Source organism: Mytilus edulis, chromosome 2, assembly GCF_963676685.1.
Source record: "Mytilus edulis chromosome 2, xbMytEdul2.2, whole genome shotgun sequence".
Taxonomy (NCBI): domain Eukaryota; kingdom Metazoa; phylum Mollusca; class Bivalvia; order Mytilida; family Mytilidae; genus Mytilus; species Mytilus edulis.
In genome coordinates, this window is record NC_092345.1 from 15796035 (window position 1) to 15813487 (window position 17453).

The 17453-nt window shown below is 30.6% G+C and overlaps 1 protein-coding gene across 1 annotated transcript in view; it reads right to left on the reverse strand.

The window, feature by feature from the left end:
* LOC139511565 (E3 ubiquitin-protein ligase UBR4-like) overlaps window positions 1-17453 on the reverse strand; it is a 111341-nt gene that overhangs the window by 76184 nt on the left and 17704 nt on the right. The window contains exons 19-38 of the mRNA XM_071298403.1: window positions 17088-17220; window positions 16467-16540; window positions 14114-14236; window positions 12201-12383; window positions 11852-11974; window positions 11252-11389; window positions 10884-10975; window positions 10374-10599; window positions 9989-10149; window positions 9179-9269; window positions 8221-8449; window positions 7801-7896; window positions 5732-5850; window positions 3260-3342; window positions 2500-2691; window positions 1912-1975; window positions 1462-1538; window positions 1165-1210; window positions 598-663; window positions 310-380 (exon numbers count right to left, since the gene is read on the reverse strand). Of these exons, the coding sequence (XP_071154504.1) occupies window positions 310-380; window positions 598-663; window positions 1165-1210; window positions 1462-1538; window positions 1912-1975; window positions 2500-2691; window positions 3260-3342; window positions 5732-5850; window positions 7801-7896; window positions 8221-8449; window positions 9179-9269; window positions 9989-10149; window positions 10374-10599; window positions 10884-10975; window positions 11252-11389; window positions 11852-11974; window positions 12201-12383; window positions 14114-14236; window positions 16467-16540; window positions 17088-17220 (2387 nt within the window). The remainder of the gene's footprint in view (window positions 1-309; window positions 381-597; window positions 664-1164; window positions 1211-1461; window positions 1539-1911; window positions 1976-2499; window positions 2692-3259; window positions 3343-5731; window positions 5851-7800; window positions 7897-8220; window positions 8450-9178; window positions 9270-9988; window positions 10150-10373; window positions 10600-10883; window positions 10976-11251; window positions 11390-11851; window positions 11975-12200; window positions 12384-14113; window positions 14237-16466; window positions 16541-17087; window positions 17221-17453) is intronic.

Here is a 17453-nt window from a genome sequence, read left to right on the forward strand (position 1 = left end):
TTGGCAAATAGTTTTTCTATCGATCCTTTGCTGTTTTTAAAGTTAATTCTTATGTTTTAACCTGGAAATGATTATTTTTAATTTCAAACTAATAATTACATTGATAAAGACATTTCTAAAAACTAAAGTCAAGCAGATGCAATGCAGTTTCAAAATAAACCAATATTTCCCTTGCAAAAGCTCAACAAGAATTCTTTTTGATCCTCAAGGCTGTAAGGGATCAGTAGAAACTGAATTTGATTCTGTGATTACTTTTTTAATAATTGCTCTATTAATTTGTGTATGTTACCCTTCACTCCAAACACATACCAATGTTGATTCATAAACTCTTTCTGTGTTACTGTAAAAGTGCATAACTTATTGTTCAATGATTCTTCATCCTAAAAAAAAAATAACAAATAATTCTATAATCTATATTTTTGCATTCATTATTTCAACTTCTTAAAAAAGTATACACCATTTCAAGAAAATTTAATCAAGATCTATTTTGATGGTCGTTAATTTGCAAAAAAACAAAACAAGTCTTGCCACTAGGCATAAACAAGCAACAATGAATCAAATGAACCATGACCGATCTTGTTGAAAAAAAATACATACAGAATCTTCCGCTGCTGAGTCTTCATCTTCTTGTGCTATATCTTCTGCCCAATCACTGTCTGCCTCCTATAACAAGAGAAGAAAACTCATACCATAAAATCACATCACAAGACATGTATTGGTAAAAACGGCCAGAGAAGAAATGTTAAACAATATCAAATAATTTAGATGATAATTTGTCTGTGATTATTCGATTCCTGATTCTGAAAAAAAAAATCAAGTTTTGAGCACAAAATTGTATAATTTTATATGAAAGGAACAAATAAAAGATGAAACAAATTAATGCTAGATATAATACAAAAGAGTTTTGTATGATTTCCTTGTTTTAAGTTAAGTTTTACTTTTAGGTTCATGCAACAAAGAAATGTTTACATTTCAACAGTTAAATTATTAATAAAACAGTCTATTTTATTCATTGGAAAAGAAAAAAAACATCTATGGACTATTCATTTTATTGTTCTTCTGCACATATTGAACAGAGGAATTTATCTAATGGTAAACTTTAATGAAGAGCTGTAAGAAATTGTCTTGTTATAAATCAATATGTGGTAAATAATTAATCCCTACCACAACAGCAGTAGTATCAGCATCTTCTGATGGTACAAGTCCACTCCTAAAAAACAAAATGAGAAGATAACCCTGGGGAAATGCATATATGTAAGCATTAACATTAAACATATTTGTTGTCAAAATTCCAGTATATTTGACTCAAACATCTATCCAATGAACACAATTGTATTATGGTTTTGCTTCTTGTTGAAGGACAAAATTTTGATTTTGGAAATCTCTTTTGTGTATGTATAAAGTCTGATATGATATTCTGAGTAATCACGTACATTTCAATGCTACAAATGACAAACTTACTTTTCTGAGTTTCTTTTCAGTGCACTAAGAATATCTCCTATGTATGACAGTAAACAGCAAATAGTGTCCAAAATTGCCTACAAAAAAATCACAATTATTAGTTCTGTTGCATATTATAGTTTTCCAGTTTAAGTCTAGATTTTAAAAACTTAAAGTAAATGTATGAAATACAAATTTAAATTCAAATTAAGTAAATTATCATTAACTTGTGTACAAATTAAATTGACAAATACTGTGGGTTTCACTTATTTTTGTGGGTAATAATTTTTGTGGATTAAAGAAAACTTATATGTTCGTAGATATTTGATTTTGTGGTTTTGTCAAAGTTTGCATATCAGCCTATAAAAAATTTGTCATTTTTTGAGCATTTAATTTCGGTTCGCCTTTACCCACAAAATCCAAAATAATCCAATGAATAATCATGAATCCACAGTAGATCATTTAACTAACCTTTCTTTTGTTGCCACTGTCCGTCAAACTGTCCAAAACTTCCTTCTCTGATAATTGTTGATTACTGTTAAATAAATCAGAAAATATTATTAATCAAACATTCTATTTATGGAAACTGACTAAAATAAAATAAGATAAAAGATACGTTATAAAAGAAAGAAAACCACAAACAGTTTCCCAATTAAAGATAATTACACAAAACTTTGAACTGTACTGATGATATAATACTTCTTACTAAAAAAAAATTGATTATCTGTTAAATTGGTTGTGATAATTTTTTTTTTGCATTGGTCAATAATTCTACACCAGTTTATAGTAAAATAATAGTTTATCATTTTCATTTGCAGGTGCCCTCTTTGTATACATATTAGTTTCTTGCATTAATATAAGAAACAAAATACTGCAGATTCTTTTATTTTTTTGAGGATACTGATAAGATTGAATATATTTTTTCTGAATTCAAGCCTGTAGAAACTTTGTAGTCTTCGTTTTTCAATATTCAAATTTAGCGTGGTACATAAACCCACAAAATCCAGAAATTTTAGCATCAACCAATAATAATTCGAAATATCCACTTTGAAAACTTACCATATTTCTAGCCATCCTGTTGCTGCTGGGAAAAGAGATTTATGACCTACACCATGTCCTGCTCCTGCTAGTGTCTGCATCACACTCATCAGTTCAGGGAAAGCTGATGTGTCCTTTTCTTTACTAAGGATCACTTCTCCCATGGGTATCATAGCTGACAGTATAGCTAGAGCAACCTTCTCACTCACTGAACTAAAAAGAAGAATATAAATCGATTACAGCACATCAGATTTACCTTTTCAGTGTTGTATACACTTGTGATATAAAAATAAGAAGAGGTGGTATGATTGCCAATGAGACAACTCTCCACAAGAGACCATATGACAGACATGATTTTCCTTCATAAAATGTTTCCAAAAGCATAAACTAGACATAGTATTTGTTCAAATAATCAGTGATTTCAATACTATATTGACACATTAATTTTTGGATTTACAGTATTACCTTAATAAATACAATCGACTAAACCAGCTTTCATGAGATAACTGTATTGTATTTTAAGTGTGGCCTTCATATAACACAGATTCTACTGTCACAAATAAATCAACTTAGTGAAGCCTAGAATTTTTTTTTCATACCCTGTTCAACATTCAAATGGATTAATAATCTTTTTAAAAAATTGTATTAAAAGGGACTTATCTTCTTTCTACCCAGAGAGATTCCACTGCATGAGATATTGAAAATAATCTTATGCCAGCAAAAAGCATGGCACTTTACAATCTTTTAGCTTTTGTTAATTTAATTATGAAGTTCAACAAACCTTTTTTCCTTGACAATATGGATAGTGATATTTCTCAATAACATTCTGTTTTCTCTTAGAGTCTTTTCTTCTTCGTCTTCCCTCTACAAAAACACATGTATATGAGCCAGTCCATGCGAAAAGGTACAAAAATGAAAAATTTACGAAATTCTAAAAAGTCTGCATAATTATTGGTAGTAGACTTGTGATTTATAAAACACATTTACTTTCCCTCATATCATCAAGCTGTGAGCTACACGCACCTGCGAGTGTTGAGACACCCCCCCCCCTAGTTTTATCAAGATTTTTAGTGAATTATTTCATATATTTCAATCATTTTCAAAGTACAGTTTAAATGGCTTGATTTGCCAATTGATAACGTTAAACCTGGTAGCAGTGGGGATAAGGCTCTCGCTTACGATGCGGATATCAATGCAATCAAACCGGGCAACGGTTCGAATCCCGTGCAACTAAGGTTGATTTATATAATATTAAATAACTTAACTTAACTTAAATTTCAATTTCTAAAACACAAGATGTCATAGTTTTTGCATTTTCCCTCATGTTTTAATGTTGTCTTTCTTTCTTTAAACCTGTAGAACTGACGGAAATTATTGACTTTTGTCTCTGTAGTGTCATAATTTTTTATAGTTTCTGGTCCGTATAGCATTAGTCCGGGGAACAAATGATTTTACACTTGCTCAAATACCAAAAATTCAGATATTTCTACGTCTTTTTCGGTTTTAGTTGACAAATTCGGGATAGAATTGACAATCTTATGAATGTTTACATTAATGTAATTTTTTTTCGGATAAAATTGTTTTTCAAAAATACTATAACAAACTTTGATAACGTGTCCTGTAAAGTTTACCAAAAGGACTTTTTGTACCTTTTCGCATGGACTGGCTCATATCATTTTCAAAATCACAAAAAAACAAAAAAATCGAAATTGCCAAAAAGCAATGAAATATCGAAATACTTATAATACTTCATATCTAACGTTATAATTTAATGCAAATATTGACATATAATTATCCCTAGCAACTAAAATTCTCCCCTTAGCAACCATACACCAATCAGCAAAAAGTCCATATTCCAAATATTTTAGCAACGATTTGAAGTTTCAAATGGATTCGGCATCTATCAAAACATCTAGTTTGCAAAAAACACATTTAAAATATGTTGATTTTTTAAAAAGTTAGGGCGAAATCACTCTTTTACTATACATAGGCTTTGCTTGGTACTTTCGCCGATATCACCTATATGAGCCAGTCCATGCGAAAAGGTACAAAAACGAAAAATTTACGAAATTCTAAAAAGTCTGCATAATTATTGGTAGCAGACTTGTTATTTATAAAACACATTTACTTTCCCTCATATCATCAAGCTGTGAGCTACACGCACCTGCGAGTGTTGAGACCCCCCCCCCCTAGTTTTATCAAGATTTTTAGTGAATTATTTCATATATTTCAATCATTTTCAAAGTACAGTTTAAATGGCTTGATTTGCCAATTGATAACGTTAAACCTGGTAGCAGTGGGGATAAGGCTCTCGCTTACGATGCGGTGTCAATGCAATCAAACCGGGCAACGGTTCAAATCCCGTGCAACTAAGGTTGATTTATATAATATTAAATAACTTAACTTAAATTTCAATTTCTAAAACACAAGATGTCATAGTTTTTGCATTTTCCCTCATGTTTTAATGTTGTCTTTCTTTCTTTAAACCTGTAGAACTGACGGAAATTATTGACTTTTGTCTCTGTAGTGTCATAATTTTTTATAGTTTCTGGTCGGTATAGCATTAGTCCGGGGAACAAATGATTTTACACTAGTTCAAATACCAAAAATTCAGATATTTCTACGTCTTTTTCGGTTTTAGTTGACAAATTCGGGATAGAATTGACAATCTTATGAATGTTTACATTAATGTAATTTTTTTTCGGATAAAATCGTTTTTCAAAAATACTATAACAAACTTTGATAACGTGTCCTGTAAAGTTTACCAAAAGGACTTTTTGTACCTTTTCGCATGGACTGGCTCATATATTAATGGAAGTTTCACAAAAGAAATTTTTGCAGCATAAGTATACATGTTTTATTTTCTAATATTGGAATGCATTATGTATTACAAAATCTTCAATTGAATAATAATGGTCTTTGTTCTGAGAAAAGCATGATGACACAAGGTCGCACAATAAAGTGTACAGGTTAATTAAAGAAATCGTGTTTTCATAATCCTAGCTAAAAAATGTAATTATAAGTATTGAATGCATTTTTTTGTAATGTAATAGGGTTGTAAAATGTTGACTGTTCACACATTATTAGAATGAAATTTGCATCCATGCTTCATACAAAATGTACTCTGATCAACCAATAAATTTACAAAAAGAAGCATTCAATTCTTGAGTGAAACAACAGCAATACTCAAAACAAAGACAAAAGTAAATAATATTTCATGATAAGAATAATCTAATCACACCTGCAGACATACCTGAGATGAAACAATCATTTTTGACAGCCATTTCTGTAGTGTCAAGTTGTCTACTTCTGTCAGCTTAGACAGAGTGCCACACAGTACTTCATAGCTTGTATCAGTGGAATTCTTCTCAGCTGAAAAAATTATAAAATCAAATAATTTTTGTACTACAGCTTCTTCACATCTACAAACACAGCTATCAATTTTATGATAAAATAAGACATCAACTTTCACCCAAAAGGGCAAGCGAAACATATTTGATTGCATGGAAATAATAAATAGAAATTGGGTGAATTTCCATTATGGACACAGTTTGTAAATCACAACATTTGTGTGTACCCTTATGAAAATATTACCAATATAAAAATAAGAAGATGTGGTATGATTGCCAATGAGACAACTCTCCACAATAGAACAAATGACACAGAAATAAATAACTATAGGTCACAGTACAGCCTTCAACAATGAGTATAACAAATACTGCATAGCCAGTTATGAATGCTTTAGATTATGAAATTAATTATATGCATGAATTTTGGAAAGCACACACATTCTACCAAACCTCTATTATGGTGACTTGAGTAACACCGGTATCACTCAGATTACAATTCTACCTTGACAGGTAAGTTTGTATTTAGTCTATAAAATACTTATTTAGCCTTGAGAATTGAAAAGTCAGTTTATCCCATTCATACAATAGAAGTTTACCTATAAGGGTCAGAATGGGGTTTACAGAATAGAGAACACATGTAATAGCAACAAAAAATAGAGAATAGAGAAAATGAACAACAAAATAAGGAATAGAGAATAATTTAATGCGGTGCAAAAGTATAAAGAATAACTGTGCAAAATAAAAAGGTAACTTAGGTAACTGTAATTTAATGCAATACTGATAAAATAATGATCAATGTACAGAATTGATAAATAATCTTGTAACAGAAAGACTAAATAGTAAAATCATTTTCATGAGAATTTTACAGAACAAGAGTTATTTTTAAGGCTATTAAAAGAAAAATGCCCTTAAAATTTAAAGAATACAGATATTAAAAAAAACCCATGCAGGTCCTCATGTCATTTACATTGTCAAAATATAGGACACATCTAGTCAAACTGGTTTTAAACTAGACATCTAGTTACTGGTTTTAAACTAGACATCTAGTCAAACTGGTTTTAAACTAGACATCTAGTCAAACTGGTTTTAAACTAGACATCTAGTCAAACTGGTTTGGTATAACTGACTGTTTCTTGCCCTAGATGTCGATTTCACAGTGACCTTATGTGTTTGTGCAAAGAGTACATTGTACTGTCATATTTATTGATTTTCTGTTGGGACATGACCTACATTGTTAACATGCAAAACAGTGGCTTGAGATTTCAACTGATATTAGTATAATAAATTAATATTTTGAATGTTATATCCTGGTTGATGATGTTTTTTAGGGACCAAGATGTTTTCTTCATTCTTGTTCACATTATGATTATTTTAACCTTCAATGCACATTTAAAGATAGAAAAAATTTCAGCTCTCATTTAAAATATTTTGCAACTTAAAAATAATCTGTCAGATTTGGTGTAAACAAAAAACAAGACAGTGTAATATATAACCTGCAAGCATAGTCTATTTCTATAAAGTCAAGCAGATAGTTTTTTTTATATCTGAAAAAAAACTACCATGTAAAGAAATATGCAATTAAAAGGCCGAAATAACCCCCAAAATTCAACATTAACAGATTTTTAACAATTAAATCAAGATGCACAAAGTTTTAAGTATTGGTCAGAATATAGGGTTCTTTTGTACTTTAACAATATCACAATAACAATAAAGAGACCTTAATTTTGGACAAGGTAAATGGCATGAAGCCAAATTTATCAACTTCTATTGTATGACTGGAATAAACTGACCTTTCAATTCTCAAGGCTAAATAAGTATTTTATAGGATAAATACAAACTAAACTGTCAAGGTAGAATTGTAATCTGAGTGATACCAGTGTTACTCAAGTCACCATAAGATTTTTTGTTTGATTTCAACTAACAATAAATTACAAAATAAATACTTAAGCATTATAAAAATAATAAAACTAACCCAGTGTCAACAATCTGTTCAAAAACTTCAAAATATATGTTGAGAATTGTGATGATAAATTCTTCCTGGAAGCTCCAAGCAGCAATGTGGTCAAATCTGTAATTCAATATAAATAATTATTTACTGCATAACAATCACACACAAAAATGATTGTAGAATTTTCAATTTCATTGGGCTGACAGTGTGAATTTGTCTCCAAAATTAATTTGGTAGGGATTTTAAATTTATGCGGTAATGTTCTTCTAACATTAATTTTTCATTTCACATTTAAATTTAGAAAAAAATAATCAAATTAATAAAACTCAACAAAAACTGATGCATTAATTAATTAAAAAATTAAAATCAACATTTCAAACTGATCTTTTTTTAATTTATTTTAAGAGAAAAAGATTTATATCTATAACTCCATTTTAACCCTACCTCCTTTTTCTGTGAAGAATTTTTCAAAAGCCTTCCTTTCTGCCTTAGATTCCAGATGATTCTCCATAAATTTCAAGCATTCTATGAAAACCTTTTCTTCTAATCCAAATTCAGGGTCAGAATAATTCACAATCAAATTGTTACAAACAGAGATACAATAGTAAAATGTCTTTTCTAAATATTCTTCACCGTCAGCTGGTCCTAGGAAACGTTCCAAAGACATCCAAACCTACAACAAACATGTACAAGGTTCAAAATGTTTAAACATCAGTTCAAATTAAAAATTGAAAGCTTCTTTTTGTAAATTTATTGGGGTGTAAAAACGTTGACTGAAGTACATTATATATGAAGCCTAGAAGAGATTCATTCTCAAAGTGTGTGCATGGTCAATGCTTTTACAACCCTATTACATTAACAAAAGAAGCATTCAATACTAATAATTACATTTTTATAATAGGATATTGAAAATTAAGTTGTTTTTTTTTTTTTAATTTGTGTGTTTTATTGTTAGTTCTACGAGGTGAAATTTGTGTATTTTCCTTAGTTCTAAATGGTTAAATTTGCAAAAATATTGATTCATCCACAAAAACAATTTCACATTGTTTTGCAGGGATTATCACTGCAGTCTGCACAAAAAACTTTTTCAACTACTAGTCCGAAGACCAATATTCTAACATTTATCTTATTGGTCCAAACAAAATTTTGCAAAAACTCACTAATTCGAATGAAATTTTACTAGTCTGGGGCATCGGACTAGTGGCTAACCGTGCAGACTATATCAGTTGTTTGCAGTAGTTATTATTGCTCATTACAGAGGATTATTACCACTGCTGTTTCTTGACTTGAGACAATTGACTGCAATTCTAGTCTAGTCTGACTTTTTATCTATTTTTATTTTACTAAAAGTTCTTGAAACCTTAACTCAAAAATGTCTATTTCATATTTAACATTGTCTTACCATTTCATCCATGGAGACAGCAGCTGCCTCTACAGTCAAAGGAAACATAACTCTGACCATTTCTTTACTACTGTTTGTGTCTGGACACCATCTACAACAGCAAAAGAAAATGATTATTCCCTTTTATTTTTCATTTTATGAACGTTCTATTCAAAATAAAGTCAATGCACATAAGATATAGTGTTGGTTTGAATATTTTTTCTGTTTTTTTTTTTCTCTCACTTTTTTCGGTTAATTGTAATGGACATTCAATATCCATACAGGTATAAGTGATAAGTGTATCATAATTTAGAAATTTTTAATTTCATTATATTTTGAGTTTAATTTCTTAACCACAAGAAAAGGCAAGACGTTCTAATTTAATTCCGCAATGCATAAAATTAACAAATCATATTTTCTTTTGCCTAAATCTGAAACAGACACACATAAAATCTAATATATGATTATATAATATTTTTTTAAGCAACTCAACCAAACTAAATCTGATGCAAACTTGACCAGTGATGACAGCATATGTCGGATTGACATGTCCACACTGAAGGTAGCCACCAAACTATTGACATGTCCAGACTGAAGGTAGCCACTAAACTATTGACATGTTTACTTGCGTAGTTAAATCTGATGCAAACTTGACCAGTGATGACAGCATGTGTCTAATTGACATGTCCACACCGAAGTTAGCCAACTAACTTTTGACATGTTTACTTACGTAGTTAAATCTGATGCAAACTTGAAAAGTGATGACAGCATATGTCTAATTGACATGTCCACACTGAAGGTAGCCACCAAACTATTGACATGTTTACTTACGTAGTTAAATCTGAGGCAAACTTGACAAGTGATGACAACATATGTCGGATTGACATGTCCACACTAAAGGTAGCTTCCACTGACATTGTCTCTATGTGGGAACTAAGTATGGCCTCTATGTAGCTCTCAGCTGGTATCAAATCATTACTGTAATCTCCCTTCTATAAATAGAAATATTATAAGATTGAGAAAGAATATTTGACCTACATGTATATAATTAGAAATGAATAATGTTTTTACTCAACATCTATTTAGACTGTTCATGACACAAATTTTGGATTATAAAATTTACTGTTTTTCATCATTTGGTATCACTTTTTTTTTTAATTTCTGAAACAATTTAAGTATATTCAAAAATTTAACGAGATACTATGCATTCAATTACCCATGATGCATTTCCAGGAAAGACAACTTTTGTAGATGTAGTCCATTTATCAATGGCCTGGGAGAGTTTCCTTGGTAAAGTAGCCATGATTTCCCTAGCCAGTAACATTGTGGTGGAATGATTTGTTGACCCAATGCTCATCACAATACCATAGGCCTTCTGTTGTTTACTTGTTACTTGAAGTTCTCCATCTTCTTCACAGTGCAGTTTACCCAAAATACAGGATCTGGTGAAAAACAATTTCATGACATTATAATTTAATTTTGGATGCAACAAATCTTCTGATTAGCTAAGCGTTTTGTCTATCAACTAATAGTTTTTGTCATGTGACCATGATGTCACCATCTTTTGTCAAAAATTACTCCTTACAAATTGAATCTAAAATTAAAAAAATTATAAGGAATGACTAATATTTTTTCTATATATTCAAAATAACCTAAAATATGTGGTGCACATTAGCGGGTTATTCAAACATTTATATTTATAATGGATGCTATCAATCTATCTTACCTTGCAAATACACCATAAGCCTCTAGAAGTAGTAAAGTAGCTGGTATTAAATCCTGGGCAATTTCCATGGTTTTATTTGGATCAATATCATCCTAAAAATACAATTTTTTGTTAACTTCTTTAAAATAAAAGTAGTCTACAAAGACCATTTTCAAGAATAAGGTATATAGCCTTTTGAGCATTTATGAGAAATAATATACAGTTCAATTTAGAAAATTTCAATGTTCTACAATTTCTCTGAATTGATTTTCATGGTTTTCTCTAATAAAATTAACTTTTTTATACTATACTTTTCTTGCAAGAAAAGCAATTAACGATTTTGTAAAAATAAAATATTTCTTATGAAAAAACTATGACACAAAACTCACCATTGCTTTAGCGAAGGTTTCGTCTAATGAGACCTGTATTTTAGCTATGACACAGTCTAACATCAGACAAGAAAACAAACTGGGTAACTCTGACACAGGTAATACCTCAGTGTTTTCTACAAATGGTAATACTGCAATCTAGAACAGAAAACTTACAGTCTCAAGAAAATTTAACTACAATCTGGAATCATGTATGATATTGTTTAATATAGGGTGTAAAAATTTCATACTTCCAAATTATTATCAATGTTAAACATCATTTTTACAAAACCATAATTTATTTTTAAGTTCAAAGAAATAGATAAACGTATCACTACTTGTTGCTATTGTGTGCAAAACATTCTTTAATTGTGACATAACTTCTCTACAAATACATAAAGACACTTAGAAAAGGAATATGTAAGTTTTATCTTAATAAAAAGTTGGGTTTTTTTTGCTCTAATTGTCTATGATGTCAGTAACCACTACTGTTATATATAATTTTACATAAATAGAACTTTTTGAATGGTTGTTAATTTCTAGTATCTGTTGGAGAGTTGTCTCGTTGGCATTCAAACTACATTTTCTTGTTTCAATATCAGTTTATGAACAAAGCCTTACCTGATCTTGGATGAAGTTCATGGCCAGACGAATATCAAAGTTGACTGTATTAGCCAGTTTGTTAACAGCTGTTAACAGTGCATCAGACTGTTGTGTTGTAAGTCCTTGTTTGACCAGACAATCCTGAAAATAATAACACAATTTTGTGAACAAGAGTATATAGAGATTATTTTTTTAATTGTTTATTTTAAAAAATACTTCCAAATTCAAAATTTTTGTTTCTTCTGTCAATGTGCTTAAAAATGCTATTTTGCCACAAGTGGGTCACCTATTTAAACTTGTAAATGAGAAAAAAAAATCTATATTTTAATATAAAATTATCCAGTTCCATTTCAATAAATAGACCAACCTTTATCCAGCTTATAAAAACTTTCTGTCCACATCTAGGTGTCCATCTAAGTGTATGTAAGACATGTCCATTACTCATCTGGAGGGTACCAGTCTCTAAAAGTCTTAGATACTGTATGGAGGGAGGCAAACAGGATAGCAGTCTCCAAGTAATCAGGAAATGGCTATGTCTTGACACAGAGTCCTGAAAATTAACAAAAATAAATTTACTCAGCATTTAACTTTGGTCAGTACATAAATACTACAAATTCAGAAATTATTGACAAGTTTTTTTTAATACATATGATAATGCAAGAGATTTGCACGTGTCTCAATAATAAGAACTTACATTCTGATAACTGATACATGTGTCTGAATGCAGCTCTCCCAGAAATCGTAATTGTTTTATACAGTAGACTCCGGCCAATCGGATACCCAAAATGTCAGCTAAAAATATCCGATTGTCCGATATATTCAATTAGCCGATGAACGTATATTCCTCCAAGTTTTTTTTCAATATTGACAGATACAACCCTAAGATACCAATAGCTATTATAGCTGCTTTATTAATAGAAATTTGTAACTAATCTCAATGTTTTTTCAGGTACAAGTTCGGATAATTCGATTGATTGAGTAAATAGATCGATCAGTTGATTATAATGTATTTTGTTTATCTGTCAGTCTATTGATTTTTTAATTATGTGTTGATTATCTGAATAAAATATGTACCTCTTAAATAATGAGACTTGTTGTTTTTGCGTGATTTGTTTCATTTGTGTGTTAAAACAGGTAAAAGTTAAAAATAACTATGAATTCTCGGAAGTAGGCCACAGGTAAATCTATTAATAGCTACGAATTCTCTAAACTATAATCGAACTCGGATCTAATTTTCTAGTTTTTTTATTTATGAAACATTTCCAATTTCGAGTAATACAACTATTTTTATGATTATAAAATTGGACATCAAAATGAGTAAAATTAATTTGCTTTTCTATCTTATCTGTCGTGGCTCAAAATAAAAGGCTGAATATTATGTAAATTAGGAAAATGGCGTATGTGTGTACAAGTTACATAATTCTATTTCACCTGGGATATGCTATTGACACACGAATCCTTATTTTTACACGGGACTTCTATATATATTTTAATAAATTGTTGAGAAAGAGGTACATTTCATTCATATTTAATAAACATTGATGAACATCACGCACAGTTTATCATTTCTGTCGTGTCCTTGTTTGTGAAGTAAATGATAACGACCACATTTGGATAAACACATAACAAACAGATCTAAGGCAAAATATAATATCAGATTCATAAAATAAACAAGACAACAAGAAAAAATATGTTTTATTTGTCTATAAAAGATCGTTTTTATTAATAAAATGAAACATTTTTGTACAGAAGTTTTCTTAAACTTCGTAATGGCGCAACTTCCGGCTTCATTTCCTGTGAAGAAAAATACGAAATTATTTCAAAATATTCGATTGTACATGGTTTTCACACATTTTTCATGAATATTCCTATCCAATTAGCCGATATATTCTAATAACCGATATTCGATTATCCGATGTATTTTGACTGAAATGTATAGGGAATGGTTCGGTGTTTTGAAATAATATTACAATAGCCGATATATTCGTTTAACCGATATCCGATTAGGTGGAGTCTACTGTATCACATGTTTTGTCCTTCTTTCAAATTTCGCAATAATAAATGCACGTAAAATAATTTCTGAATTTAAAATACACCAATATCAATGAATTTTAAAATTGAAGCAAATTTTCTGCTGTTGTGTTCATTTTTTTTTTATATTCTAAAATCTTACGTTTCTTAATACTTTGAAAACCAATTACATCATGTCTCCATTTATGGATGAGGTGACATAATAAATAGCTAAAGCTGTAACAAATTCAATAAATAATATTAACTAACCAGTAATGTCAATTTAGTCTTGGTCTTGTCAACCTTGCTGCCAACCATTAACAGTGAGATGCAGGCATCATAAAGTAAGTTGTAACTCATGCAGTCAGATGTCGCCAAAAGGAAACTACATGCCTGAAAATATACAATATGGATTATAAAATATTGTTCATACATCATAAAGTGTTATTGCCATAAAATTGATTCATTTATTTTCATCTGTACCAATTTTTATGGATTGAGGATAACTGGTCTCCAGAAAATTTGTTCTTCATTGAATATTTGAATTTATGGTTAACCCAAGGAAATCCATGAAAATTGGTATCCAACAAAAAAATAATAAAATCCACAGTAGTTAAAGGAATTTTAAAGTTTGTTCCATCTTGAGTTAATTATATTTGAATCTTGTCACTTAAAATTGTGATGCAACGTCACTTCAACATCATGACAACATCTTTTGTTTTTTCAATTGTTGAAATTTCAGGATTTTTTTAGATGTGAAATCTTGTTTTTCTTTTTAAATGGGTATGATCATATCTCATTACAACAAGGGGCTGTCACAACGACAGCAAACCGGATTTATTAACATTTATTTGTATCCTGCCAATATCACAAGAACCATAACTGATGAACGGTGAAAGTGAAAATCGTCAATATCAAAGGAGTAAGTTCGGTAAGGGCCATATTTGGCCCCAATTATAAAGTTCATAGTTAGAAGACAATAATTGTTTCAAGTTGCCTTGAAGACATGTGAGAAAGTTAAACAGAACTGTTTTTGTCAAAGTTTAATTCTAACACGTTGATTTTTACATCCCAAAAAGGTCAAGATAGGGGATTTTGGTGAAATTTGACAAAATCAGCTGGATTTCAACCAAATAAAGGACAAGGAAACATAAAGCGCAGGCGTCGACAAGCTTAATATTCAAATAAGACATGTGAAATGTCTTCACAAACATTATTTTAAAAGATCTTTGTTGTCGACGTATGCGCTCTATGTTTCCTGTCCTATAATCTATGGAAATTTGCCCATTTTCATTGTTTTTTTCTTGAAAAATCAATATGAGTACAACTTGTGACGTCATAATGAAACGCAGAAACCTAAAATTTTCAACAAAATGGCTTATATCCTATCTAGTCAATGTATAAGCTATAATTTATGGTGATTCTGGTCAATAAATTCGAATTTTGAAATTTACGCTAAAAAAGGGGGCCATTTTAGGACCTTATCGAACATACTCCTTTGACCTCCATTTTGTCATCAGTATCAACATATTAAAATTTGAAAAGCTTCGGTTGAATGGTTCATGAGTAAATGCACGGACACGACTGGAAAAGCCATTTTTCAATCTTTCAAGAACCATAACTCCTGAACAGTAAAAGTCAAAATCGACATTATTGAACTTGACCTCCATTTTGTCATCAGTAACAACATATTAAAATTTGGGAAGCTTTGGTTGAACAGTTCATGCGTAAATGCATGGACACGACTGGAAATGCCATTTTTCAATCTTTCAAGAACCATAACTCCTGAACGGTAAAAGTCAAAATCGTCATTATTTAACTTGACATCCATTTTGTCAACAGTAACAACACATTAAAATTTGAAAAGCCTTGGTTGAACAGTTCATGAGTAAATGCACGGACACGACGGGAAAAGCCATTTTTCAATCTTTCAAGAACCATAACTCCTGAACGGTAAGAGTCAAAATCGTCATTATTGAACTTGACCTCCATTTTGTCATCAGTATCAACATATTAAAATTTGGGAAGCTTTGGTAGAACAGTTCATGCGTAAATGCACGGACACGACCGGAAATGCCATTTTTCAATCTTTCAAGAACCATAACTTCTGAACGGTAAAAGTCAAAATCGTCATTATTGAACTTGACCTTCATTTTGTCATCAGTAACAACATATTACAAGGTTGAACAGTTCATGCGTAAATGCACGGACACGACTGGAAATGCCATTTTTCAATCTTTCAAGAACCATAACTCCTAACAGTAAAAGTCAAAATCGTCATTATTGAACTTGACCTTCATTTTGTTGTCTGTAACAACATATTAAAATTTGAAAAGCTTTGGTTGAACGGTTCATGAGTAAATGCACGAACAACATTTGGTTGCCGCCCGTCCGACCACCCGCCGTACATCACTAAATCAATAACTGACATTTTTGTCACAAAAATCCAGTTAATAAATGAAATAAAAGAAAATAAATTATTGTAACTTATTCAGTCACTTATTCGGAGCTTGTGTGCTCTGTGGTCTTTCAAAAAATTTACAGGAAAGATATCAGCATTATAAGGATTACTGGGGCTTTCTATCAGAGTTTAGATCAAAAGAAATAAAACTATATAACATACCAATCCATCTACTTTGGGTGCATCTTGACTTCTTATTTCTATTGGTCCTATGTTGTAAAATCTTGGCTTCAGAACTAAAAGTTAAACCGAAATAGATACATATAAGTTATTGTTTCTGGTAAGGGTGAAGGTTGGTACCTATTTAAATGTTTAAACCCGCTGCATTTGTTTGCACCTGTCTTAAGTCAGGAATCTGATGTTCAGTAGTTGTAGTTTGTTGATGTGGTTCATAAGTGTTTCTCGTTTCTCGTTTTTTATATAGATTGGACTGTTAGTTTTCCAGTTTGAATGGTTTTACACACGTAATTTTTAGGGCCCTTTATAGCTTACTGTTTTGTGTGAGCCAAGGCTCTGTATTGAAGACACTACTTTGACCTATAATGGTTTAAATTTTACTCATTGTGACTAGGATGGAGAGTTGTCTAATTGGCACTCATACCACATCTTCTTATATCTACATAAAACATTACTTATAACAGGACAGGATTAACATTTGAAAGGGCCATACTTTTAAAACAGATAGTTAATCATCTATTATTTCACAATTTCTATGAGTATATCATTTTTAGACTTTTTCAATCATTCACTCATCAATTAACAAGAACCTTTACAAAAGTTTACCTTCGTTAGCCTCCTGTGCAGTGAGATTTTTACGATATCTTTTCTCAATATCATCCCAGGCAAAGTATAGAGATGCTAGTGGCTTGTCACCTTCCTGTTTTATTGTATGAACTGTAAACAAGTTCCATCTCACCTGAAAATAGAACACCCGTGCAGTTGGGAATTACAACAAAAACTTCACACATATTTTTAAAAGCTAATCTGAATAACACTACCGGGTATTTCAATTATATTTTTTTGAGAAAAAAAATTAAAATCAAGAGGCTGTCAGAGTGACAGCAAACCAGATTTCTAACATTTATTTGTGTCCTGGCATTTTCAATATCAAAAGGACCACAAACTCCTGAACGGTAAAAATGATACTCA